This window comes from Nannobrachium achirus (genome assembly GCF_963921795.1).
Source record: "Nannobrachium achirus genome assembly, chromosome: 2".
Taxonomy (NCBI): Eukaryota; Metazoa; Chordata; class Actinopteri; order Myctophiformes; family Myctophidae; genus Nannobrachium; species Nannobrachium achirus.
The window spans coordinates 1,702,999-1,730,555 of NC_137811.1; the positions used below are offsets into that span (position 1 = coordinate 1,702,999).

General features: G+C 43.4%; 1 protein-coding gene across 2 annotated transcripts; it reads right to left on the minus strand.

Moving 5' to 3' along the window:
- ecm1b (extracellular matrix protein 1b) lies at nt 1-27,344 on the minus strand. 2 transcript variants are annotated; one of them, XM_080750296.1, is made up of 11 exons: nt 27,227-27,344; nt 26,268-26,315; nt 25,969-26,025; nt 23,035-23,106; nt 20,219-20,272; nt 16,244-16,518; nt 12,092-12,303; nt 10,777-11,074; nt 9,380-9,612; nt 7,021-7,108; nt 1-4,016 (listed from the first exon to the last, which is right to left on the minus strand). In XM_080750296.1, the coding sequence occupies exons 1-11, from the start codon at nt 27,309-27,311 to the stop codon at nt 3,831-3,833; spliced, it is 1,608 nt and encodes a 535-aa protein (XP_080606422.1). In that variant the 5' UTR covers nt 27,312-27,344; the 3' UTR covers nt 1-3,830. The 2 variants fall into 2 exon arrangements, with proteins under 2 accessions (XP_080606422.1, XP_080606423.1); XM_080750297.1 differs by lacking the exon at nt 26,268-26,315 and having other exon boundaries at nt 27,227-27,317.
- Nucleotides 27,345-27,557: the final 213 nt, after the last annotated feature.

The window sequence follows — 27,557 nt, forward strand, 5'->3', positions numbered from 1 at the left end:
CTCACAACGTGTCGCTATTTTCAATATTTTCACCAAAAGACCCTTAAAGATATTTCAGCCCCTGCCTCTCTAACATTCTCTGCAGTCTGCACGTCCCTGAAAACTAGAGATGTTACCGATCAATCGGCAATGGATCGGATCGGGCCGATCAAAGCGTGATCGGCGATAATCGGTGGTTTAGATCAAAAGGTAAATTCACCGATCGGATTGGATCGGTGCATCCAATCAACCAGCAGTTCAGTATGCCCACTTGAGGCCATTTTGGGGTATTGATTTCCACAGTGCTGAAGGAATAATTCGTTACTGCTATGATAATAAATACATAGTAATGCTGGTAAATGTATAAATGAATTCATGAGTGAATGAATGAATTAAAGTTAAAACATTAACATTTAGAAAATATAAATAATAACTTGATCGGATCGGTGATTGATCGGTATCGGGTGATCAAACTTTTGTGATCTGTGCTCGGTGATCGGTTCCAAAAAACCTGATCGGACCATCCCTACTGAAAACTAATACATAATGGTAACTTTTATCTCAGCTTCTGTCTGTGGTGCTAACTAACCCCTCAAACTTGTGCAACAGTTAATGTAACTAATAAATAATCAGTTTGACTGATTATATATAGAAAAAAATAAACATAATTGATCATTTGAACTATCCTTATATTTTGGGCATGTCATTACAGGTGAAAATCTAATTTCAAAACTTTACAAGAAGGGAAATAATAATACAACAAATACATTTCGAGAGCTTGTAGATCGTCAATTCTTCGTTTCTGCACAACACCATTATAAAAAGAAATGATTCAAATAGAACAAACCGATTTGTTGACATAATACTTACTAGACATAATAGTAAATACTAAAAATATACACAAAATGCCTGCTCCTTGATTAGTCAATTAATCAAAAAAAAAGTAATCAATAAAATCAACCTGGTAATTATTCATATGTATTAATTCAATCCATGCAACAAAAACAAAGCATCCCAAATCAACGCACAGAGCAACAATACCAACACTTATTATATGAAGCTCATCACACACTAGATACTTTTTGAAAATATAGATTTATTCATTTGAAACGTTTTAAATTGTAATCTGACACATATAAAAGATTAAGAACTGGACTTGCAGTTCCGTGGGAATCATTCACAATCAAAAGTGAAAAAGGAGCAGCCTATAAAAATAAGTGGTACAGTGGTGCGTATGCTTGATGTAGAGGGTAATAACCTATGCAGTACATGACAGTTTCATTACCAGTAAGACACCCTAAGGGCGAGAAGCGACCTCGCCCTAAAGGGCAGTTTCATTATGACACGACCAGTGGTGGACTGGACAAAATACTCGACCGCCGTACTTGAGTCAAAGTAGATGTGTCCACTACAAGTTGCTCAGGCAAATTTGTACCTTTTTGTTCAAAAAGAAACAAATAATCAACGAATTTCTAGAATGTTCAAAAAATATTATATTTGAAACACAGCTAAAGTGGTTAGTTAATAATGTGCTCTTTCCGTTCCTCGAAATCTGGGGGTGTCAAAAGTACAATATGTGCCTTTGAAAGGTAGTAGTATCCAAAATATCCAAAAAATACAAATACTCAGGTATAAAAAAGGAGGAGAGAAAAAGGACATCTTTTTACTATCTGTTCTTTACTAATGAACTTCATTTCTGTCCACCACTGGACACAAGAACTCTCACGCCATGAAGACATGAGATGGCAGCAGGAGGTGAATACAACATTCATCGCATTTTAATGATGCTTAAGTAGGATTTCTTGAAGATGGTTCTGCTTCGTGGGTACGTTTACATGTACACATTTAAGATCTATGTCAACTAGGTGAATCAATCATATTCTGGGCATGTAACGATAGGCAAACATTCGCCGAAAAAAGCAGCTTGTAAATCGCCAATTTTCGGATAAGATGTGATGTGGAGGGGGAAAAGGAGGGAACCAAGTATAGACCCCTGGGGGACACCACCGGTCAATGAAGTATTGGTATAAGGTTTAAGTGGTTAATAGGCGGAAGTGTCTAAAGACCAAAGAGGTCACAGAGTTTGTTTGTTTACACAAGTGAAAATACGCCATCTTGTGCTTTGAACTAATGCTGGAAATAATGAGTTGGATGTGTCTTCGAGTAAATTAAACTCATCATGACCAATAAATCCATGTACACTGAAACATGGGAGAAGAACAATATACCTCCCTAATAAGGAGATAAGCAGGTCGCATTTAAAAATCAGCCTGATGGTGGCGCTAAATGGGACAGATCCATGTTGATGACATGAGTCTAGACATACTGTGTACCGCTTTGCGTGGTTTTAGGGCAAAATCTGTAGGAGCAGTGTCCAAAAATGTGTTTGAAAAAATCGGCCTGATGGTGGCGCTAAATGGGACAGAATTTGTAGGAGCAGTGTACAATCTTCTATTCACCACACAGAGAGCCATTTGTTCCCAATAGCAGAGACCATGTGTTCACGTAAACGCACCCATTAATGAACCAGAACAGTTAGTTTGTTGGCTCAACCGCTGGTGGAGGAGGAGGGTAGGGATGGGACGATAATCATTAATGTCGTTTATCGTGATTAAAAAACACTCACAATAATCGTATCGTGGAGATTTAAATTCATCGTGAAATTATCCTCCCGTCATGCACTGGGATCAAGTCACCTTTTATTTGCCGAGCTGCATATCCGCTACCATTTTAAACAGACCTGGAAATAACGTACTTGATTTTTTCACTCCACCAAATCTCTTTGCCAAAAAAATAGCCGATCCACAAGCACACAACGCGTCGCAATGCCACGCGTCGTGAGCTTGTAGATCTGCTATTCTTTTTTCGGCAAATGTTCCGGCCCAGGATAATGGATGTTGTGGATATTTTGATTATGGCAATAATATCGGAAATCGCAATTTTCTTTTTGGTCACGATGATCGCGACATGAAACTTTCATATCGCCCCATCCCTACAGCAGTGGTTCTCAACCTGTGGGTCGGGACCCCCAAGGTGGTCCCCAAATTATTTTGGGGGGTCCCCAGATGTTTAGCTAAAAAGTTAACATTGTTTTCTCACTCAACTGTAACCAGACCAACATACAGTATAAGTGTATACAAGGTATCTGCACATTTCTGTAGTGACAATTTAAAGGACTTTAAAGACCTTTGTAGTACCTCTGGTCAAACATTGGTCAAATAGAGCATCGCAGCGGAAGTGGTTTACTGGGGTCACTTAAAAATCGCCCATTAATTTTCCCCATAGACTTTTACAAACATATTTATAACAATTATGTTAAGCCTCGAACAAAGCCATCCAGGATGGCAGTGAATCATGACCATACAACCTTTGTTTCTATGAAAAGAACGTTTGAAAATCGCTAAACAAAGGGTATTTATTAAATGTAGTATATCAAATAATGTAATATTAAAATATGTTTACACATAGGATCAAAGGTTGTATGGTCATGATTCACTGCCATCCTGGATGGCTTTGTTCGAGGCTTAACATAATTGTTATAAATATTTTTGCAAAAGTCTATGGGGAAAATGAATGGTGACCCCAGTAAACCACTTCCGCTACGATGCTCTATTGTCAAATTTTAGAGGCAGAAATTGTGAAAATAGCCGATCCGAGCATGTAGATCTGCTATTTCCACAAAGGAAAAGACAGAGTCAAACTAAATGTAATGCCAACTCCTACAATTCCAAGTGCTTGTGCAGGGTGGGGGGTCCCCGGTTAAAATATGATTATTTGAGGGGGTCGCGGCCTGAAAAGGTTGAGGACCACTGCCCTAGAGGAGGGTAGAGAAACAAAGGCGAGAAGACCCTTTAGACTAGCGGGCATTGCCTCTTCCTCTGGCGCGGCGCGGTGGTGGCCTTGGCGACGGCATCCTTCAGGATGTTGGCCAGACACTGGCCGGGGTCCGGGGTGGAGGAGGGCTGGCAGCACTGACGCACCGCCGCAGACGACGCCGGCTTTCTGGACGAACACAGGTTGTTGGACATCTTCCCCAGCTGGGTTCATGTGAGGAAACGCAGGAAAGAAAAATCACATTAGAAAATGCAGTGGGGTAGAGAAGTTGTCTTCAGCCTTTTCAGGCTGCGACCCCCACAATAATCATATCTTAAAGGGATATTTCACTTTCAAAAAAGCTTTTTGTCATTTTATCGTCTAATCAGTCTTTTGGAAACACCCAGGCCAGGACAGTTTTTTAATTTCTTCATTCAGTATTTAGATATTTGATATTCATTTCCCCCATTTTGCCCCCTTCCTATACAAACCCATTATAACTTCAAACTCCATTTTAACCATGATAGATTCAATGAAAACAACCGTCTTTTTTTCTGGTGACTCCTGACACCCTCCGAATACGTGAGCAGGCCGTGTTTTTTCAATAACTTTTTTTCATTTATTTTTTATAATCGTTTATTGTATTTAATAATTTGTATTTCCCTCCCCTATGAATGTTCTTCATAGGGGGAGGGGGTTTAACCCAGGTAGGGGGTTTGTGCTTTATCTATTATCGATCTGCTATTTTTGAAAAATCGTGAACATTTGAATGTCTTTGAATGTTTCAAATCCTTCTAAGGTTTTTTGAAAAACCTATGTTTCTATGTCAGTGGTGCTCAAACCTTTTCATGTGAAGGACCCCCCAAAATGATATGTATTTGGCCACGGACCCCCATCTCAAAACATTTAGTTCCAGGGACCCCCCAGAAGCTGAATTTGAGTTACAAATGTTCGCTTAAATACATACAGGTATATTCAAAGATTTGCACACATTTTCATGACTTTTCAAAAATAGCAGATCTACAAGCTCGCAGCGCGGCACTTGGTGCCGCGCTGTAAGCATGTATATTAGGGATGTTCCTAGCGACTAATTTCACTGACGTGTATGACAATTTTGAAACCGAATATCCGACTATCCGAAAATGAATTGTTATTTTTTTTATTATTGTAATTTCACCCAGAAAATAGCCAAAACTGAGCACACTTCGATCTATTAGGGCAAACCTCATTTGAAAAAAGTATCAAGAGAATATAAAAGCCTTTTAAAATGTTATATAATATTGAAATCAATTACATCATTGCGCGAATCTAGGTCACCGTCAGATCAGTAATTAGCGCATCAGTCGCAGCTTGGTCGCTACAACAGCTGACGTCTGACTGGAGTCGCTATACTAACTGAGCAACAGCTCTGCTCTCTTCAAAGTTAGCAAGGCCTACATTATGGTATTCCATTCTCAGCTCCTTGACCTCAAAATATGGATCAATTCATGGACCGGATCACAGATGCAGCGTGCTGGGTAGTGGTGCGCGGGCCGACCCGGTGCCCCCACCCACCCGCCAACCCGCCCGCACGCGGGTGGGTGGGTCAAGGTTTTCAGACTCAATTGGCGGGCGGCGGGCGGGCGGGTTATCACCACTCTCATGTGCAAAAAATAAATACGAATAATCACCTGTTCTTATTTGCCTTTTATTCTTAATAAGAGTAGGCCTATAAGAATAAGAATACAACGTTTGAATAGCACGAGGGAGCGAGTTTTAAAATGCGCCAGAGAGGAGCGAGGTTTCTCCTCCGCTCCTTGGTGCGAGGACCGTCCCGCTCCTGTTGGGGCCGCGAACCACATTTTGCCAACATTTGACACAACGTAAGGTCGTGAGCACAGCAGAGAGAAGATGCACAAACAATTCAACGCGTGTCGTTGATCAGGATTTCACTTATGTCTCTCATCCACACAAGTCCGTTTATAAATAGACTACTTTGTGTCGGTTAAGTTATATAACCAGCCAGTCAACGGATACGATTTGAAACACAACGTTCGCAAGTGAGAAGGATTTTTTGACTGAATGAACCAACCACGCTCACCTCGAGTCGAGTCGCTCCCTTCTCTCCAATCTGGTGATTAATCAATAACCAACAGGATTTAATATTGTCTGTCTTTTGCTGTCTGTTTAAAGTGCGAGCAGTGTTGCAGCGCTGATTCAATGTTTGGGGGGTCGCTCTTCTAGAGACGTCCCGCGAAGGTCGTTCAACACCTACTATACAGGTCTTTTGATATGGATATAGGCTCGTTTCTTTGTTAAAACACCCTGTTGCGAGACCTCAGCTCAGAAAAGGTATGGGTCGTCGCACGGCAACTCTGACGTGCGAGGCGCTGTATAAATATGATTGACATAAAACTTGAAACGCCATTCTCACCCCGACGATGCCCCAGAGAGAATGAACGTCTTTGAATGAATGTCTTTTAGGCTAAACGCCAATTTGAACACCACGTTTGTTTATTTAGCCCATGACAATATTGTGCTACTGTAAACCTTTCTGTAAAGCGACTTTGGGTACTTAGAGGAGCCGTATATAAAGATGAGCTATTGTGGAGATGATATACCATCTTTTTTTTAAATGCGGGTTGCGGGGCGGGCGGATTCGTTGATTTGTATATTGTTCTGCGGCGCGGGTGCGGGCGGGTTACGTTCCGTGCGGGCTGTGGGTCGTGCGGGTTATGAAAAAAACATGACCCGCGCAACACTAGTGCTGGGTATCCTACTTGAGGTAACGAGTGATTGGTGTGTGGCTGCATGCAGTGCCATGCACACTCACTGCAGGTCACCGCGACCACAGCGCGCAACAGTCAGACTGTGACACAGACAGTCATGCTCCGCAAATCAACCAAGGGACTGCTTAATTTGCTTGTTAAAAAGTAACATTTTATTAATATGGGCACAGAATTAAAATGTTTAATAAAGTTAATTTCTCAATAATTAAAAATACATTTAATAGAATAACCAAATTTTATTTTCAAAACGAATAGTGGTTTACACGCCGTTTAGTCGGATAACCGAATACACGCGCACATCCCTAGTGTATATCTGCTATTTTTCAATAGCTTAAGTATAAAATAATTAAGGCCCCTCCACCTTTGGCCCTAGTATCTCAGTCCCACTTCCCCCCCCCCCCCCTTGTGACGCCCCTGCGTCCAGACACAAAGCCTTCTCTAAAGCTTCTCTTCTACTCACCTTCTGACCAATACATGCACTCCTGCTGTCTGCAGACAGAGGGCAGCATTGAGTTACCAATCCCTGGATAGGAAAGCCCACGGGGAACCTGCAACAACAGTCACACAGCTGTCATGCTTTACACTGTTTCACCCATTTTCATTTAATTAAAACAATCTCAAAGTCTAAAACTTTTCAGGCCACGAGAGAGAGAGAGAGAGAGAGAGAGACAGACAGACAGACAGACAGACAGACAGACAGACAGACAGACAGACAGAACAAAAAGAAAGACAGACAGACGGACATAATTTGAGAGACAGAGAGAGAAAAGGAGGCAATGATAGAGACAGACATACTGTACAAAGACAGACACATAGACATAGAAAGGTAGACGCCTCATTGGGCTAATAGTCAAGTCGCTTGTGTAATTGCATTCACATTTTCAGGGGATTATGAAAACTATATATTTTTGGAGACTTCATGTATAACGTATCAGAAAAAATCCAAATGGGGAAATCTCGCTTTTTCGAACGCACATCATTTCGACAACGGAGTGTCGGCAGGCACCCCACGGAGGTTAGGGTTAGGGTTAGGTTTGGTTGTTGAAAAGATGACTTGTAGAAATAGCGACACGCTCCCAATCCAAATCTGTAGGGGAATTCTTGACAGCTGCTGAAAGTGTGGGTCTCATTCACTTACTATACCAGTGTTTCTCAACCACTGTGCCTTGGGACCTTTGGTGTGCCCCTGAGAAGGGTCAAGTGTGCCCCTTGAAACTGCCTGAAAGCCAGTATTGTATTTATCATTTTAAAAACGATTTAAACAAGTGAAAACAGCCGATCTACAAGCACACAACGCCTCGCATTCACTACTGTTGTGCGACCTAACCTAACCCTGACCATGGACGTGCAGAGAATGTTAAGGGCTGATTTCTAAAATGGTCCTTTCGTGAAAATGTAGAAAATAGCCGACCTCCAAGCTCACAGCGCTGCGCGTTGTGAGCTTGGAGGTCGACTATTTTCGGCACTTGATACCACGCTAAACTAAGCATAATCAAGTCAATACTGGAGATGTGGCGTAATGGCATGGATTTCTACACAGAGAGGGCAATTATTTTAACATAAGATGCTGCATTCAAGTTCAGGAGAGTTTGGACAAGGCAATTATCTTGAATGCTGCCTTCAGGGGATTGCACACGGTGCGCGGTCACCGCCTCCTAGCAATTCATTTTCAATGGGAGGCGGGCGGCTTTTTCAGCCGCGCAGCGGAGTTTTGGGGCGGCGAGGCGAGCGGGCGCCGTCCCGTGAAATCCCCCGCGAGCGTGCTCGTTTGTGCATGCGTACGCGGGCGGTGAGAGATGGATTGTGTTCATCTTTGTGAAATACCGCGCAGCGTTTACTCGCAGAGCGAGTGTGTTTGTGTATCACCGCGGCGCGGTCCTCGCAGATCCAAGCGGGAGCCCCGGCGGCAACCGCTGTCCGTCTGTAGAGCGCCTTCAGGTATGGCATGGAAAGAGGGCATTTGCTAGTAAAAACTGCATTCATGGTCTGGAGAGGGCACTTTTTACAGACTGGTAAAAGGGCAGGGGCTTAAGCCCCCTTTGATGTCTATAGTCAGGAGATATTAATAAAACCTGGGAATAAATTCATTAACAAACAATTTCTTCACCATATATGTTTGTAAAGGTGTCTAGTAACATATCTAACAAAGATTGAAATTCAACATCCCTAGGAGAATCTTTGACAGCTAGGGTAATTCTGGGTCTCATTCACTCACTATACACTATACTATAAGGGAAAAAATCACTCCCCAACAATATGCTTTAAGTGGGATGTGAGGGGTCAAACTAGGTGTTTTTAATTATTCTGAATCCATTGCAAGCATTTGTTTTGCAAACATTCATTGGGCTAAAAACAGTCCCAAAAATGATGGTTTAGTGATGTGTCATCACTTTTCACAGTTGTATGGAGTCCATTTTTGGCCCAAGGAATGTCTTTCGTGCAAAACAAGACCCAGAATTACCCTAGCTGTCAGAGATGTCCTTGGGATGTTGAATTTCAATCTTTGTTAGATATGTTACTAGACACCTTTACGAACACATTGGTGAAGAAATTGTTTGGCAAGGCATTTATTCCCAGCTTTGACAGGTATTCTGATAATATACCCTGACTACTATGTGTAGACGTGCCTGAGACAGACAGACAGACAGACAGACAGACAGACAGACAGACAGACAGACAGATAGACAGACAGACAGACAGACAGACAGACAGACAGACAGACAGACAGACAGACAGACAGACAGACAGACAGAGGGAGGATGAGGGACACAGATAAAGATGGCGCGGCCATATAGAGGGGGAAACAACCGGAGCCTCACTTCTTCTTGATGACCTTGTGGCTCTGGCAGATGTGAGCGAGGGAGACATCCGGTGGCGGGGTGGTGTCGGAGTCCGTGGCAACGGCGGCCAGCAGGTCCAGCTCGTAGCCCGTCCGCGGGGCCCGGGTGTGGAAGCAGTCGTAGCGCTGCTGGCCCTCCGTCTCGGCGCAGCACGGGAAGCTCACCTTCCCACCCTTGTCCTCCTGGCAGAACCTGTCCATCTCCTGGCGCCACTGGGAAGGGACGGGGACGCCACAAGTGTTACATAATCGTCTGACTATTTGAGATAATCGCAGTTGTTTTGTCATAACCGTCATAATCGTTTCCATGTTGAAAATTTAGGAAAAATAGCAGAAATAGCAGATCTACAAGCTTACAATGCGTTTCAGCGAAGGTCGGCCATTTTCAGCACGCAACCAATTAGCCCTATTCACGGCCCGCCCACTATGCATCCCCCTGGTGCTGAAGTCACGTTTTGAAGGGGAAAACCCTACTATAAGCCTATAGAGTTAACACAGAAATCGCAAATGTAATGCAATTTCCGAATAGTAAAGTATAAAATACGGCTAGCATGATCAAGAACACAAGACAGTAAAAGGCACAAAGCATTATAATTTACTTTACCGTTCGAAATAATGATTTGTAGGCTTTAAGTCCAGCTATTTCTGTTATAGTTTCCCCTTCTAAACTGACGTCAGCACCAGGAAGTTGCTGAGAAATTTGCTGAGTGGGCGGGCCGTGAATAGGGCTAAGTGTAAAATCAGTCATTTACGAAGCCATCAAGGCCCGCCAACATACATTTTGATATTTAGTCGACTAAAATTAGACTAAAACGACAACTTTTCAGGTGACTAAATTATGACTAAAACTAAATGACATTTTATTCACTACAATAGTCATGTTTCCATAAACGTATTCAAATTAGGGAAGCGAATTATCAGAAATGCGCATTATGACAAAGCGAATGTTTCCATTAAACTGATGAAATGCGATTCTTGGGAGATCCTGCCTGGGTCCGTCTGACCGACGTGCTGTCTGTGACTAAAACTAAATCAAAATTAGCTGTCAAAAACAACACTGCTGTCCTGGCAGTGTGCATAGTTGGCAGTGGCGAAATTAGACCTTATTCCCCATGGGTTTTCAGATCAAGGGGGCCCTGATCAAAGTGTCCCGGGTCTGTTGTCTTTGTGCGATTTAAGCTCAAACTACAATGATTAATCCACAGTGGTATGAATTTATGTAGATATGGGCGCATTTTTTTATTTAGGCCTATTAAAAACACATTTTATTTTCGCCAGTAGGGGGGGCCCTTGGGTTTTAAAAACCCAAAAACCCTATCAAATTACGCTTGTGATAGTTGGACTAAAGGTTGCAACCACTAGGTGTCGCCAGCGTACCTTGTCATCCACGCAGCTCAGCACCTCCCCTTTCCCCTTGCAGCACTGTTTGAAGCCGCGCTCCAGGCGGTTGACGGTCTTGGACTGGCGGGCCAGCCAGCCGTAGCCGCGCCGCGGCAGGCACTTGAGGTCGTAGCGGGGGCGGAGCTTGCGGTAGCGGCACAGCGGCTGCACGTCGGCGGCGGTGGGCCGGCCGGGGGGGAAGTTGATGTCCACGTTTTGGGCCGGGGGCGGGGGGAGGGGCCTCTTGGGCTTCTTGGGCCTCTTCCCCCTGACGTTGCCCGGTTTCAACTCGGACCTGGACGGAAAACAACGTAGTTGGTTTTTGATTATTTTTCATGTTAAAGGGATATTCCACTTTCAACAGGAAAACAGTGGAAGGGCTTCTCTCCACATACACACCCAATGTAGCTCCATTTTAACCATGATAAATTCATTAAAAACACCCATTATTTTTTCTGGTGACTCATACTACCCTCCTAATACGTGAGCAGGCCGTGTTTTATCCATAACTGTTTTCATTTAGTTTTAATAATTATTTGGGAAAATGGAAAAAATGAAATACAAAAAAAAAAAATACAAAAAAAAAAATTAATAAATGTTCAGGGTGTTCATAAAAGCCTGATTAGACGATACAATTACCAAAAGTTTTTTTTTAAAGTAAAAAATCCCTTTAACCCATAAGTCCATCACCATAAGTCCACTGATGATGGCCTGCTTTGAAGGCCATCATCAGTGTTTTATAATCTGTACAGGGGAGAAGACAGGAGACATTTTTGGCTGGTTGAAGACCCAATCGTGCTGTGGCATTCTGGATCAATTGGAGGGGCTTAAGTGCACATGCCGGGAGGCCAGTGAGGAGAGTTACGGTAGTACAGTTTTGATATGACTGAGGTGCCGTTTACACTGCGACGTTGCAACAAGAATTCTGCAAAATGAAAAGTCAGATATGCCTTCCGTTCAGACGAACAACGGGGGTTTTGGGGGTTGAAAACGGAACGAAGTGAGACTGGGATTTTGGGCGGTCTCCCCTTGCGTCACCGTGTGAACAACAGAAACGCAAGAAACGCCAACGACAACACATGTGATGTCATGGCTCGCATAGAGCCTACCGCAGCCACGTTACCATGGTGAATGGTAAACAAGGAAGTAGAATCGTCTATTGGTGCGTCACCGCCACCTAGCGACATTACATGGACAGTTGGACAGTACATCATTTCATGATCTGATGCGGCTTCATATGAACGCTGGATAAAAAAGCAAAACGCAACGGCGATGTTGTCTGAACATGGCCTAATACTGACTGGAATCATACCTCTGACAGGAGGCGGGGTCGAAGGGGATCTGGGGGGCCTCCAGCGGGGTGGGGATGACGGGGACCCCCTCGGTGGGCAGGTAGCCCGGGTTGGGGGCTTCACTCTGGAAGCAGGCTAGCCGCTCGCTCACCGCGGGCCTCTTACAGCAGCGATGGACGCGATCCTTCACCGAGGTCTCCTCCTTACAGAAGGACAGGAGGGAGGCCTCCCACTGCAAACACAACAACAATACTGTATAAGGTCGTTGTCTGGTGGAAACCTTGTATGTCCAAAACCGTTTGTTTTGTATTTATCATTTTTAAAAGGATTTAAACTAGTGAAAGCAGACGATCTACAAGCACACAACGCCTCGCACTGCGAGGCTCTGTGTGCTTATATACACTTATATTTACTATACAATTGCAGTAGATTAGAGATTATCATGATTGATTATGTGTGACGTTATAGAGTAGATCATGTGTTCATTGATTATATTAGTATCTAGGTCTTTATGATGATACTAATACTTGATAGTTAGGAGTAGAGAGGCCTTCAGTGGGCCTCAGTAACTATTGTTTTGGTAAAGCCTATCTTGTTATGGTACAGCTCGTTCCAGAGGCATTGAAGCCACACAGTATAACTCTAGTGTCGGACCATTCTTCTTGGCAGAACTACCTTACCACTGCCCAGAGAGTTAATTGTACTTCTGTCCATGATATCATGTTACATAAAGTGCTCTCATATCCCTAGGTTCTTTGAAAACATGCAAACAATCTTGCGAGAGCTTCAACTCCCCTTCACCTTTCCGGGTGAGAGGGAGTCGAAGCAGGGGTGTCACACCAAATTCTGGGCCCTGGGTACAAGGATTCACTGCGGGGCCCCAATGAATGTTCTTCATAGGGGGAGAGGGTTTAACCCATTTAGACTGGGAACGCATTCTTTTGTGCTTTAACTATTGAAAAATAGGGTTAGGCCGAGTGCCGCGCTGCGAGCTTGTAGATCTGCTATTTTTGAAATATTGTAAACATTTGTGCAAGGTTTTTTGAAAAAAAACTATGTTTCTATGTCAGTGGTGCTCAAACTTTTTCATGTGAAGGACCCACTAAAATGATACGTATTTAGCCACGGACCCCTATCTCAAAATATTTAGTTCCAGGGACCACCCAGAAGCAACATTTTTGTTACAAATGTTCGCTTAAGAACACATCAAATCAAATTCAAGATTTGCACACATTTTCACAACTTTTCATATATAATAGCAGATCTACAAGCTCGCAGGCCCCCTCCACCTTGGGCCCTAGTAACTCAGTCCCACTTTTCCCCCCCCTTGTGACGCCCCTGGTTGAAGGGAGGATTAGTATGTTTGTGGGTTCAGCAGGATGGTTCCACTAGGATCCTGTCAAGGCCTGTAAACTGGAGCGGATGTTGTGTCTGTCTGAGCCCTATCTGATCAGATACACACTCAGCCTGCATGTTGCTTTCAACAAGCGTGAGTCCCCCATGTCATGCAATGAATGTGTCTCTCTCTCTCACTCACACACACACAAACACACACACACACACACACACACACACGCACACGCGCGCGCACAAACACATCACATCACGTTGTGATATGTTTTAAAGGTTCTACACCATGCATTTAAAAATAATTTATGTAACATTGTTTGTGTCCCAAAAACGTTTTTCAAAAGGTTTGAGGCTAAATTACCACTCCTGAATACAGAGCCCCTGTCATTTCTGCCTGGCTTCCAGAGCATTTTCAGCTGACCTTGTCCTGAGTGGGAGGACTGCGCTATTGAGCCAGTTTTGGCCCCACACTCCTCCCCACCTCCTGCTCAGCAGGCCTGCCCACTAGAGGTCTTCACGGGTCCAAAAAAGCGGACCGAAATCGACCGTCAAATTTCGTCCGATTCCGACCTGTTCCGAAATAATAATCAAATTACAAAACCAAACCCGAGTGGCCCCGTAATGGTCTTGTCGACCCGATCATTTAATTATTATTAAAATCCCCTTTCATGTACCGAGATCCCTCACTCACGGCAGCTGTGCGGCGTGCACTGTTAACTGATTGACAGGCAGAAGAAGGCTGCCAAGGAATCTAATATTAACATCGAAACAAATGCCAGGGATAAAGGAATACTTTTAGGCTATTATCTATCAACAGAGGTAAGTCAATTTCGGCAGGCGACATCAGGAGTAGCTGCTACGCATCATGCACACACATGCATTACGCACGCACCAAGCTCTTTCCCCCCCCCCCGCTGTAAATCTGATCTTAGACCAGCATTATCATCTCACAGTTACACAGCCATTCATGTCGCTGCCTCGCGGCTAATAACAGACCTGAATCTGATCCTAGGTCAGCCTAAACACAGCACAGCACACACGTTAAACAGAACTCCAGTTCGTTCCGTATCCTGATCATAGCACAGCAGCGCACGCCAGCGCACACACACATATTGATTGATTGCTTGCTTTACATTTTGCATAAAAAAGCAGAAAGTACAGTACACACACGTCACACACACAGTACGGGTCCTATCGGGTCCTATCGGGTTATACACATGATGATTATAGTCCCATGTTCCGAAGTGTTCCGAGGGAAATGCGACCGTTTCCAACCCGGCTCCGAGTGATTATGATAAAACACTGACCGAACCCGGTACGGGTCTCTCGGGTAATTTCGGGGTCGGGGCCCCCGTGAAGACCTCTACTGCCCACCCCTCCCCAACCCTCTCCCAGCTCCTCATGCCTCCTTCTCAGTCCTGCCCGGTCCCGATTGTGATGTCACAATCGGACCTGAAATCAGACAGCCCGTTCTGAGACCTGCTTACATAGATCTGCCCATAAACTGAGAAAGACACAATGGTCAGAAATAGGACTTTGTGAGGATAGAACGTGCTGGTGGGAAACCAAAAAAAAATACATACAAATTGGAAAAATGTAAATTCATGGTGTAGTCCCTTTAAGCTTGTAGATCTGCTATTTTTGGTGAATGTTCCCCCCAGAATAGGGATATGCTGGGGTTTAAGTGGTCAAACACCAAATATAAAAGTTGTTTTCAATCTGTCCTAATGGAAATATTCTCTCAGGTTTTCCTCGTGACATGCTGTATCTTTGGGAAATATTTACAAAAATGTAACATAAACCTAAAGTGCTGTAAAGCAGTGGGTTCTCAACATGTGGGTCGGGACCCCCAGGGGGGTCCCCAAATTATTTTGGTGGGTCCCCAGATGATTATAGCTTAATGTGAAACATTGTTTTCATTCCCAACAGTAAACAAACCAACATACAGTTTAAGTGTATAGAGGGTATCTGCACATTTCTAAAGGGACAATTTAAGGACTTTTTAATAGCTCTAAAATGACAAATTAAACATTGGCCAAATTAGGGGCAGAAATTGTGAAAATAGCCGATCTGCATGCTCACAACGCCTCGCAACGCCTCAACTCTTAGTGCTCGCCCAGTTAAAATATTTTGGGGGTCGCGGCCTGAAAAGGTTGAGAACCACTGCTGTAAAGTAACAATGTAATTTAACAATTAAAAGGATATTACAGGGCTGCCCAGAGCCAAAATGGTTTGAGAACGTAATGTTGCTGTGATGTAATTCGTCCTGTTGTTTACTGTTCCTTTGGTTGAGGAGGACTTGCAATGGAAACAAGTCCTCAGGCTTCATTGTGTTCTCGTCCTCGGTGATGCATTGACTGGATGTGGGAAAGTGCTCTGTGCTCTGTTTCACCACATAAAAACAATCAATCAATCGATTCACATTACAAACTCTACCATGCTGGCAGACTGCTAACCGCATTTTGTTAACGAGCTTGTAGATCTGCTATTTTTTTTAAAGTCGTGAAAATGTGTGAAAAATCATTGAATATAATGTATTTTTTAAGCGTACATTTGCTACTCAAATTTTGCTTCTGGGGGTCCCTGGGAAAAGGGATGCTGTGATTAAACGTCACGCATGTTAGTTATTTTCAATCTGTCCAAATGGATATTCCTCGTGACATATTGTATCATAGCGGGAAAGATTTACATATTTACATGCCGTAAATAAGATATAAATGTAAGGTAATTCTTCATGTAATTATTTACAGGGGTGCACTGAGCCAAAACCGTTTTGCCAACCACCACTGTTCTACACGCGGATTAAGAGATGACTGACTGACCGCCTGGGTGACGCAGCACAGGGTGACGTCCTCCCCCCACGTCTGGTTGCCGCGGCAGCAGTGGGCGAACGCCGCCTCGGCCTGGTTGACGGCCTCGGCGCGGCGCCGCAGCTGCCCGTAGCCCGACGGCGGGAAGTAGGCCTGCGGGTAGCGGGGACGCAGGGCCCCGTGGAGGCACAGGGCCGGCAGGCTGCCGGGGTCGGGCCGCCCCGGAGGGAACGCCACCTTGTACTGGAAACTGGGAGGAGCCTGAGGGACCAGGAGGGTGGGCCGACCTGGGGAGAGGAGGGAATGAGGGATGTTCAGAGATGAGAGCAGTGGTTCTCGATATTTTCCCAAGCTGTATCACGATACACGATTTTATCACAACTCTTTTTCACGTTGGTTTTTATGGTTATTTTTTCAAGTTACTTGACAAAAACTAGACTCCCTGGGTTCCTTTTGCTCACTGTTAACTAACGTCTTGACATGTTTCTTGCATCTACTTTTTATTGGAAATTGCATCTTGTAATAATTGGTGTGACTGAAATTATAAGTAAATCATTTTTGAGCAAAACTTATGAGCAATTGCTTCCATGTGAGTGAGTTTTAGTTTTGCGCGTCTACAGTTTTTATCTCCCTGGCTTAGCCTGTCGGCTGAACAACTTATTACTACTAGCCCTTACCCGTTCAAAGATATGAGCTCCGAAATGTTGTGCAGTGTGTGGGTTATGGGGTGTGCACTGTGCACACAGTATATGAGGGATGGAAAGTAACTTTAACTGGTGCTTGCATGATAATATGTAGGAGCATCAATGTAAGAAATACCCGTTTCCTTTAATGGCTATAGAGATACTGTGTACCGATCTGCATGATTTTTGGACAACATCTGTAACAGGGCCAGACAACTGCTCACCGGCCTACACACACACACACACACACACACACACACACACACACACACACACACACACACACACACACACACACACACACAGACAGAGCTGGTTAAACATGTTGCCTCATGCTAGATGCAGAATAGATATGCCTCATGCTAGATGCAGAATAGATATAGATACACCATAAAAATGCTAATATACAGCATATGATTTGTGAAAGTGACAAACGGGCTTCACAGTTATGTCAGGTGTGTTCATATGCTAATGGTGATGCGATTTCAGATCAATTGCTCCAGCCACTGAGGAGAAACGCTGTGACAGACAGACAGACACTCACTCAGACAGACACTCACTCAGACAGACAGACAGACAGACAGACAGACAGACAGACAGACAGACAGACAGACAGACAGACAGACAGACATTCGCAAAATGATATGTTTGATTGGGGTTGGGGGTTGTTATCAGCCACTTCATTTGTCTTCATAAAGTCAGACAGTGTACACATTACCCTTACATCAGTGGTTCTCAACCTGTGGGTCGGGACCCTCAGAGGGGTCCCCAAATGATTTTGGGGGGTCCCCAGATGATTAACTTAATGTGAAACATTGTTCTCTCAATCAACAGTGAACAAACCAACATAAAGTTTAAGTGTATAGAGGGTATCTGCACATTTCTAAAGTGACAATTTAAGGACTTTTTAATACCTCTAAAATGACAAATTAAACATTGGTCAAATTGTCAAATATTAGAGGCTGAAATTGTGAAAATAGCACAACGCCTTGTGAGCATGTAGATCTGCTATTTTCACAATAGAACCGTGTCATACAAAATGTAATGCCTCAACTCTTAGTGCTTGTCAGGGTGAGGAGGGGGTCCCCAGTTAACATATGATTATTTTGGGGTTCACGGCCTGAAAAGGTTGAGAACCACTGCCTTACATAATAATTACAGGTTTTAACAGAAACATACGCATTACCTGTCCTGTCCCATGTTAACTCAACTGAGATCATTGTCCCACCATGCTGCCTTGCTCAGCCTGAAAAGAACTACAATAATTGCATGTGGTAGCAATGCATACGTTTGCATGAGCTATACAGGAACCATGTCATCATATTCCACAACTGTGACTGTGTCAAGGGGGGGAAAGTGGGTCTGACTCTGAGTTACTAGGGCCCAAGGTAGGAGGGCAGGGGCCTTAATTATTAGCTATTGAAAAATTGCAGATATACAAGCTCACAATGCGCTGCAAGCTTGTAGAACTGCCATTTTTGAAAAATTGTGAAAATGTGTGCAAAATGTGTAACTAAAATTTTGCTTCTGGTGGGTCCCTGTAACTAAATATTTTGAGATGGGAAACATAGGAAAATATTCAAAGACTTGCACAAATGTTCAAGATTTTCAAAAATAGCAGATGTATTAGTTTGTATTAGACCAAACTAACTACTAGCTTGTAGATCTGCTATTTATTAACAGTTAAAGGACAAAATAATGCGTAATAACGCGTTCCCAGACTAAATGAAGTGAATGCTTGTACCCAGGGCCCAGAATTTGGTGCGACACCCCTGCCCATGTTAAAGCGAGTGTACAGCACTTTGGTTGTAATATGCTGTAGGTTGTCCAGTGTTTTAATCATGTCAGTGGCTGAAGTTCTTCTCAATGAGTGTTGCAGCAGTTACAGTAATAGCCGGTATTTCACTCGAGGGAAATAAAGAAACACAGCGACATTCAGGCACAGACAGAATTAAAACTCGTCTTTATAGAACAATTCACAAGTGGCTCAATTTGACGGGTAGCATCCCTTCTGTGGCCTGAGGTTAAGCACTTTATATTTTCAATATCTACATTTCTGAATAGTAAGACAATTAAACATAGAGATGATACAAAGTTGAGGAAATAATCTCTGTCAGTAATTTCATTAGCTCTGGTCCATTACGTTAGTGGAGTTCTCCCTAACGCTATGTTCCTCTACCTCCGCTCCAACTTGGCAGAAGCGGAAAACCCTCTCGTCTGGTCAAAAAAATAACAAGTGCTCATGTGCGTCTGGCTGTGACACCCTTTCTAGTTTATTTTCCTTTCGTTTTTTTTTCGCACTGATTTTCTTGACACTGCACTATTAGGTTGTGTTAGTAGTTTTTGAGTATTTTTGCTTGTGTTTGACATGACAGTGAGATACTTGTTGCACTAACTAGCATTGACTGCTATGGTCACTTTGTTTTGGACACTGTACTATTCGTATGTATGTATGTATGTATATATATATATATATATATATATATATATATATATATATATATATATATATATATATATATATATATATATATATATTATTCGTTTACTCTCTTGATGTACCTTGCTCTTTACTGTACTATGTTCTTGTTTCTTTTTTTTCCTTCTTACTTCTCTGTAACTTTGTAAATAACCTTATACTGCTGTGCTGCCTCTGGGCAACTGATTTTCCCCCCTGGGATAATAAAGGTATCTATCTATCTATTAACAGCATTATTCTCGTTAGAGTATATGTTGGAACACATAGTGGATAAACTGAATTGGTTCCGGCCGTGCACTGAAGTCCCACATGCACTCTCTCATTCACACTGTTGTCACATTCGCACAAGACAATGTTTAGTCGGGGACCCACAAGCCCAAAAGCTCAAGGAATAGGCTTGAACCTGTGATTTTCTTCTGTACTTTTTATTGTTGTTTTATCTATTAGTTTGGTCATTGATGACTCATCACTTTTCACCGTTTTCTGGTGCCGAAATGTAGCCCAAGGAATGTTTTTCATGCAAAACAAATGCTTGCAATGGACTCAGAATCATGAAGAACCCCTAGTTTGACCCCTCACATGCTACTTAAAGCAGGCTTTTTTCTTTTTTTAATATTTTTCTGTTCCTGTGTAGTGGAGTCTAAATGGCCATAACTTTTTTTCGCGATGTTTCCGGCAGAGCAGGCCTCTCATTCTGTGGACCTTAATGACCAAACTAATAGATAAAACAGAAATAAACGGCAGAACATCACAGGTCCTCTCCCATTTTGAGGGACTGGGTTCCCGGCTAGTTAAAACTGAAATTAAAAAGAGAGATATACTCACGTCCTCTTGGTGAGAAACGTCCCACCAAATCCACCTGGGATGGAGCTGGGTTCACTGAAGGAGAGAAGAGCAACAATATTATCAAGAGATTAAAGTGTCGAACTGGTTGAAGTGTGTGTGTGTGTGTGTGTGTGTGTGTGTGTGTGTGTGTGTGTGTGTGTGTGTGTGTGTGTGTGTGTGTGTGTGTGTGTGTGTGTGTGTGTGTGTACGTACTAGGGATGGGACGATACGCAATATTATCGTTTATCGTGATAAAAACACTCACGATAATCGTATCGTGGAGATTTAATTTATCGTGACATCGTCCTCCATCATGCACTGGGATCAATTCACCTTTTATTTGCCGAGCTGCATATCCGGTACCACCCTCTATAATTGGTAAAAGGTACTTAATAACATACGTACTTGATACAGTCTTTTTTTCCTCCACTCTATCAAATGTCTTTGCCAAAAAATAGCCGATCTACAAGCTTACAACACATCATGAGCTTGTAGATCTGCATTTTTTTAACAAATGTTCCACCCCAGGATAATGGATTGTGATTATCGCGATAATATCGTAAATCGCGATTTATTTTGTCACAATAATCGTGATATGACATTTTCATACCGTCCTTCCCTAGTGTGTGCACAGGAAGACAGACATGTGTCATGCTGCTCTGGGTCAAACTTCCCATAAAGTGAACGGCAGTGACTAATATTAAATGACAGCTTCCATTGCAGCACTAGTTACATCCACCGCTCTCGCGCGTGTCCCCAATGTGTTATTATGTCTTCCTGCTAATACTGCCAAATAATAATACACACTCCATGACGTTGGCAGACTTTTCAAATTCTTACCTTGGCAGTTACCATGTCCAGCACCCAACTCTCCCAATGTATCCCTCATATCTCCTCTGCACAGGTCCAAACCATCCCAACCTCGCCTCTCTTGCTTTATCCGCAAACCCTATAACCCAGTGTTTCTCAACCACTGTGCCTGGGGACCTTCGGTGTGCCCCTGAGAAGGGTCAAGTGTGCCCCTTGAAACTGCTTGAAAGCCAGTATTATATTTATCATTTTAAAAATAATTTAAACTAGTGAAAACAGCCGATCTACAAGCACACAGCGCCTCGCGGTGCGAGGCGTTGTGTGCTTGTAGAACTGCTGTTTTACTACTGTTGTGCGACGGCCTTGTATGATGAAGCAAGGCTTTACTTTGCGAAGAAACCGACACATTTTAAAACTTGGAGATACAAGGTTTCTTCCCGACAGTGATGATATTTACACCCCCGTATTATGTTGGTGTGCCCATGGATTCTTGGAACATGAAAAGTGTGTCCATGCAGAAAAAAGGTTGAGAAACACTGCTCTAACCTGATAGTCTGTCAAAACTGGGAATAAATTCCTTACCAAATGATTTCTTCACCAATGTGTTCATAAAGGTGTCTAGTAACATATCTAACAAAGATTGAAATTCAACATCCCTAGGAGAATCTTTGACAGCTAATTCTGGGTCTCATTCACTTACTATACACTATAAGGGAAAAGAATTACTCCCAAAAATATATGCTTTAAGTAGCATGTGAGGGGTCTAACTAGGTGTTTTTAATTATTCTGAATCCATTGCAAGCATTAGTTTTGCACGAAAAACATTCCTTGGGCCAACAATGGACTCCATACAACTGTGAAAAGTGATGACTCATCACTAAAGCATAGTTTTTGGAACTGTCTTTAGCCAAATTAATGTTTTTCGAGCACATGTCATTTTTTCCCTTATAGTATAGTGTATAGTAGGTGAATGAGACCCAGAATTACCCTAGCTGTCAAAGATTCTCCTAGGGATGTTGAATTGCAATCTTTGTTAGATATGTTACTAGACACCTAAGATCACATTGGTGAAGAAATTGTTTGGTAAGGAATTTATTCACAGGTTTTATTAATTATCCCCTGACTATGAGCTGATCCTTCTGTCAAAATTCACTACTGACACTGTCCGTTTCACCCTACCTGCACTCTCTCCTTTTCACCTCTCTTCCACACAGAGCAGTGATGGCTGAGTGGTTAGTGTCCATACCTAGGACTCCAGAGACCCCAGAGGTCGCAGGCACGATCCCCCGCTCCAGCTATCACTGCTCCCCCCCCTTGCGCTCCTTGTGGGCTGCCTCATAAGGGTTCAGCTGGGTTAAGCTGAAAAAAAAGCAGCTGGGTTGGGCTGCGATACCCGAATTTCCCCCGCGGGAGGAGTAGGTAACTATCATTATCACACTCCCCATGACTTTAGAGAGTTGACCTCAGGTATTTAAGCCTGTCCCCTCATCTCACTGTACTGTATCACAATGCTGTTTAATGAACATCTAAACTGTACTTATTGAAGGGCCGTATTCTGAAAAACTATAGAGTATAATCTGCAGTTCAAATGGATCCATACATGACACATGACCGTCACATGTCAGTCTTGTAATTAAAGGAACATAAAGGCCCTATCATAGTAGGCACCGCGGTGATGAGCAATCCACCGCGATGTAGTTGTTTTAAGTGTTTTTAAGTCAGAAAACTACAACATTGCGTCATTACTCGCGGTGAAGAGCTATCCACCGCGAACCCCGACACATCTCTCTGTTTTTACTTTCAGACAGATCGGCCCATCATCCCGTTCACTGATTGGTCGATCTAGACCAGTAGGACGTCACCGTGACTGACTATGATGGCCTCCACTTGTTTTCTCAGTTTAGGTGGATAGCTGATCACCTAAAATTTGCGGTGATAGGTTCTTCAGCGCAGACTCTGATAAGGGTCTAACAGGGTACGTTACCGATGACCAAGCAAACACACACCTGCTGGTTGTTTGAAGAGCTCTGTCAGGGTGATCTCTCTCTGCATGAGGTCAGGTTCAGGTTCTTCCATCTCTGGAACACACACACACACGCACACACACACACACACACACACACACACACACACACACACATAGAGAGATGTGACAATATGAACATTTCACATCACGATTATTGTGACAAAAGAAATCGCGATTTACGATATTATCGCGATAATCAAAATTCATTATCCTGGGGCGGAACATTTGCCAAAAAATAGCCGTTGCGACACGTTGTGAGCTTGCAGATCTGCTATTTTTTGCAAAGACATTTGATAGAGAGTTAAAAAAAGACTGTATCAAGTACATATATTATAAGTCCTTTTACCAATTCAAGAGGGTTTAAGTGGTACCGAATATGCAGCTCGACAAATAAAAGGTGAATTGATCCCAGTGCATGACGGAGGACGATATCACGATACATTTAATCCTAAAATACGATTATCAAGAGTGTTTTTTATCATGATAAACGATAATATCGCGTATCGTCCCATCCCCACACACACAGTTAAAGTAGTTCACCCCCAAAATGACTTTTTCTATTGATTAGTCACCCCATGGAGACTTGAGTTCAATAATATTTTTTTTGTATTGGAGACAAGTGGGGAGTCACTACAGTGGTAAGGGGTAATAAGGCCAGTACGCCTCCACCAGCTCCTGGGCTTCTTCCAGCAAGGTTCCCACACATTTTTACCAATTCATTTCCAAAACTTTTCCAAAACTTTTCCAGAATATTTAACCCAATTTCCAGGACTATATAACCAGTAAGACTCCCTAATCGGGAGATAAGCGACCGTCAGGTCGCAGCGTGAATTGAGAGCAAAATGTGTAGGAGCAGTGTCCAAAAAAGTGTTTGAAAAAATCGGCCTGATGGTGGCGCTATATGGGAGAGATCCATGTTGATGACATGAGTGTAGACATACTCCCGTGTAGTCCGTGGTGATGATTTATCACTGTGGTGTAGTCTTTTTAAGTCAGAAAACCACAACATTATGTAATTAGTCGCGGTGAAGAGCCATCACCACGGACCTAGACATCTCTCGTCTGTTTTTACTTTCAGACATATCCCCATCACCCTGTTCACTGATTGGTCGATCTAGACCAATCAGTGTGCCCCCTGGTTTTAGAGGCACAGTGATATGACTTCACTGTGAGTCCGTGACTATGATGGGCATCACATTTTTAGGTGATAGTTTATCACCTAAAAGTGTGATGTGATAGCTCTTCACCTCAGACCCACACAGCTTATCTGTTGGTGCTTGGCTTTGTGTTTTGGGAAACTAAATCTCTGTGTTGGTTTCATCAAGTACGCGTCGCCACCTGGATTTGAACCCCGGTCTCCGGCGTGGGAAACCAATAGCGCTCAGCGATAGGGAAATCCCCCCCTCCGCCCTGGATTAGGGAGAGATTAAGCTTCAGGCTGCAACATGTGGCGAGCTTGTAGATCTGCTACTTTCACCGGCGTGCAGAACTAAGTGTGACTCAGGCATACTTCGAAAGCTAATCTCTAAATCAGTGGTTCTCAAACGTGGGGTCGGGACCCCAAGTGGGGTCCCCAAATCATTTTGATTTGATTAGCTTAATGTAAAAAACGTCTCACTCAACGGTAAACAAACCAACATAAGTGTATACAGGGTATCTGCACATTTATAATTTAAGGACTTTCAAGACCATTTTAATACCAAACTGGCCAAACTGTCAAATATTAAGTAAGCAAGAGGCGGACATTGTGAAAATAACAGATCTACATGCTACATCTGCTGTTTTCACAATATTTATCTGTGGAACCGAGTCACATTAAATATAATACCTACAATTCCAAGGGCTTGTCAGGGTGGGGGTCCCCAGTTCAACTATGTTTATTTTGGGGGTCACAGCCTAAAAAGGTTTGAGGATCTGTGCTCTAAAGCAGGGGTTCCCAAACTTTTTTGGCTCGGGGCACCTCTATAAATATATTTTTTTCATCCGAGGCACCCCTACATTATTATATTCCTAATTTTCACGCACCTTATATTTATAACATATTTTAGCGATTATGTGCGAGGAAAGCGAGATAATAGCCATTTTAGTTAGAACGGACTGAAAATAACCTTGTACTTCAAGTTTAAAATGATACTAAATATATTTATGTCCAAATAAATTTCAAATATTATCAAATGATCTCGCGGCACCCCTGGACTGCCGTCGCGGCATCCCAGGGTGCCCCGTCACCCACTTTGAAAACCCTTGGTCTAAAGGACCCCAACTGAAACAAGCCCTAATTTTCTTTTTAACCACTTAAACCCCAGCATCGATATCGTCCTCAAAAGTCCATTTCTAAAATGTTATTATGCTTTTAGGGATGGGACGATATGAAAATGTCATATCACGATTATTGTGACCAAAGAAATCGCGATATTACGATATTATAGCGATTATCTATTATCCTGGGGCGGAACATTTGAAAAAAAAAAAATAGCAGATCTACAGGCTCACAACGCGGCTTGTAGATCGGCTATTTTTTGGCAAAGACATTTGATAGAGAGTGAAAAAATACTGTATCAAGTACGTATATTACAGTATAAGTACCTTTTACCAATTCTAGAGGGTTTAAGTGGTACCAGATATACAGCTCGGCCAATAAAAGGTGAATTGATCCCAGTGCATGAAGGAGGACGATATCACGATAAATTAAATCTCCACGATACGATTATCCTGAGTGTTTTTTATCACAGTAAAATAATAAACGATAATATTGCTTATCGTCCCATCCCCTATATGCTTGTGGGGACATAACGCTCACAATTACATTAACACACACACACACACACACACACACACACACACACACACACACACACACACACACACACACACACACACACACACACACACACACACACACACACTCACTCACCAGATTGTTCCAACAGCTCTGTGAGGGAGATCTCTCTCTGCATCATGTCTTCCTCCTCTGAAAAGGATCGCTTTTCGTTAAACCGATTGAAATGCATTCTATAATGTAGATATCATGTCTGAACCACAGTACATACAGCGCGCACGCACATGCGCACACACACACACACACACACACACACACACACACACACACACACACACACACGCGCGCGCGCGCGCGCGCGCGCGCGCACACACACACACACACACACACACACACACACACACACACACACACACACACACACACACACACACCTTGCATCTGGTCCAGGTCGACCTCAAACTGCTCCATCTCAGCCTCATCTGAAGGGAAACAGAGTGAGACACATGCGCGCGCGCACACACACACACACACACACACACACACACACACACACACACACACACACACACAAACACACACACACACACACACACAAAAGCGGACAGACAGACAGACAGACAGACAGACAGACAGAGACACACGCGCGCGCGCGCGCACACACACACACACACACACACACACACACACACACACACACACACACACACACACACACACACACAGAGAGAGAGAGAGAGAGAGAGAGAGAGAGAGAGAGAGAGAGAGAGAGAGAGAGAGAGAGAGAGAAGCAGACAGACAGACAGACATACGCACACACAGAGAGAGAGAGACATTCCACATGATTTATGGAGTGAAAAAGTTGCACGGGTCAAAAGCCCTTCCATTTAATAGGCTATAAGTTGTGTGAGCATTCATTTCTCCACACCCACACACATAGGCCTGATATAACAATGCAGAACTATAGAGCCATAAATCATAACTCTTTTTGGGACGTTTTCTCTATAACGTCCCAAAAATAAAATCACTCGACAGACAAGAGTTATGAATGATTTATGGCTAATGCAGAGCTACGTTGTTGAATTGCCATTGGCGGACAGTCAAAACAGTCTTGCGTGCGCGTGTTTAAGCGTGTGCGCAAACAAACAATAGTTATAGCCAACTATTACTATGATACGAATAACGGCCAAAAAGATAATAACGGCCAAAAAAAGTAGCCGATCTACAAGCTCGCAATGCGTCGCGTCGCATGCGTTGTGAGCTTGTAGATCGGCTACTTTTTTGGAGAGAAGAGATTCGGTGTGACTCGGGTTAGAATAGTGGTTTAAAAAGACTTTTCTGGCTCACCACGCCAGCCTTAGAATAAAACAACATTATTCCACTAAAAACAAACCTTCGGACGCAGCGATCGCGGAGATCCAGACGCACGCGCACGCACAAATCAGCAGCAGAGTCCTCCTGTACCAGTCCATGTCCATAACGGTTCTAACGGAGCCCTGCTTTGGCTTGGCCTGGTCCCAACACTGTGTTTATGTGTCCTCCCCTCCTCCTTCTAGTTCCGCAAAGCGATGCCAACACTTTGTGGGGGACGCCCCCTAAGGACGCCCCCCGGAAAACACGCGACCTGATGCGGCCCGAGGGAGCACACCGCCCCGCTGGGTGCTGCCTGCCTGCCTGCCTGATCATTGTAGGGTAGGGGTCTTTAACGTTTTCAGGCCAGGGAC

Bases quoted from the DNA above. Each gene is read 5' to 3' on its own strand.
- ecm1b (XM_080750296.1), bottom strand. From the start codon at position 27,311: ATGGACATGGACTGGTACAGGAGGACTCTGCTGCTGATTTGTGCGTGC. The intron at 26,026-26,267 runs GTGTGTGTGTGT...GATCCTTTTCAG, and splicing joins CGACCTGGACCAGATGCAAG to AGGAGGAAGACATGATGCAG. The intron at 7,109-9,379 runs GTGAGGCTCCGG...CTGTTGTTGCAG, and splicing joins CACAAGGTCATCAAGAAGAA to GTTCCCCGTGGGCTTTCCTA.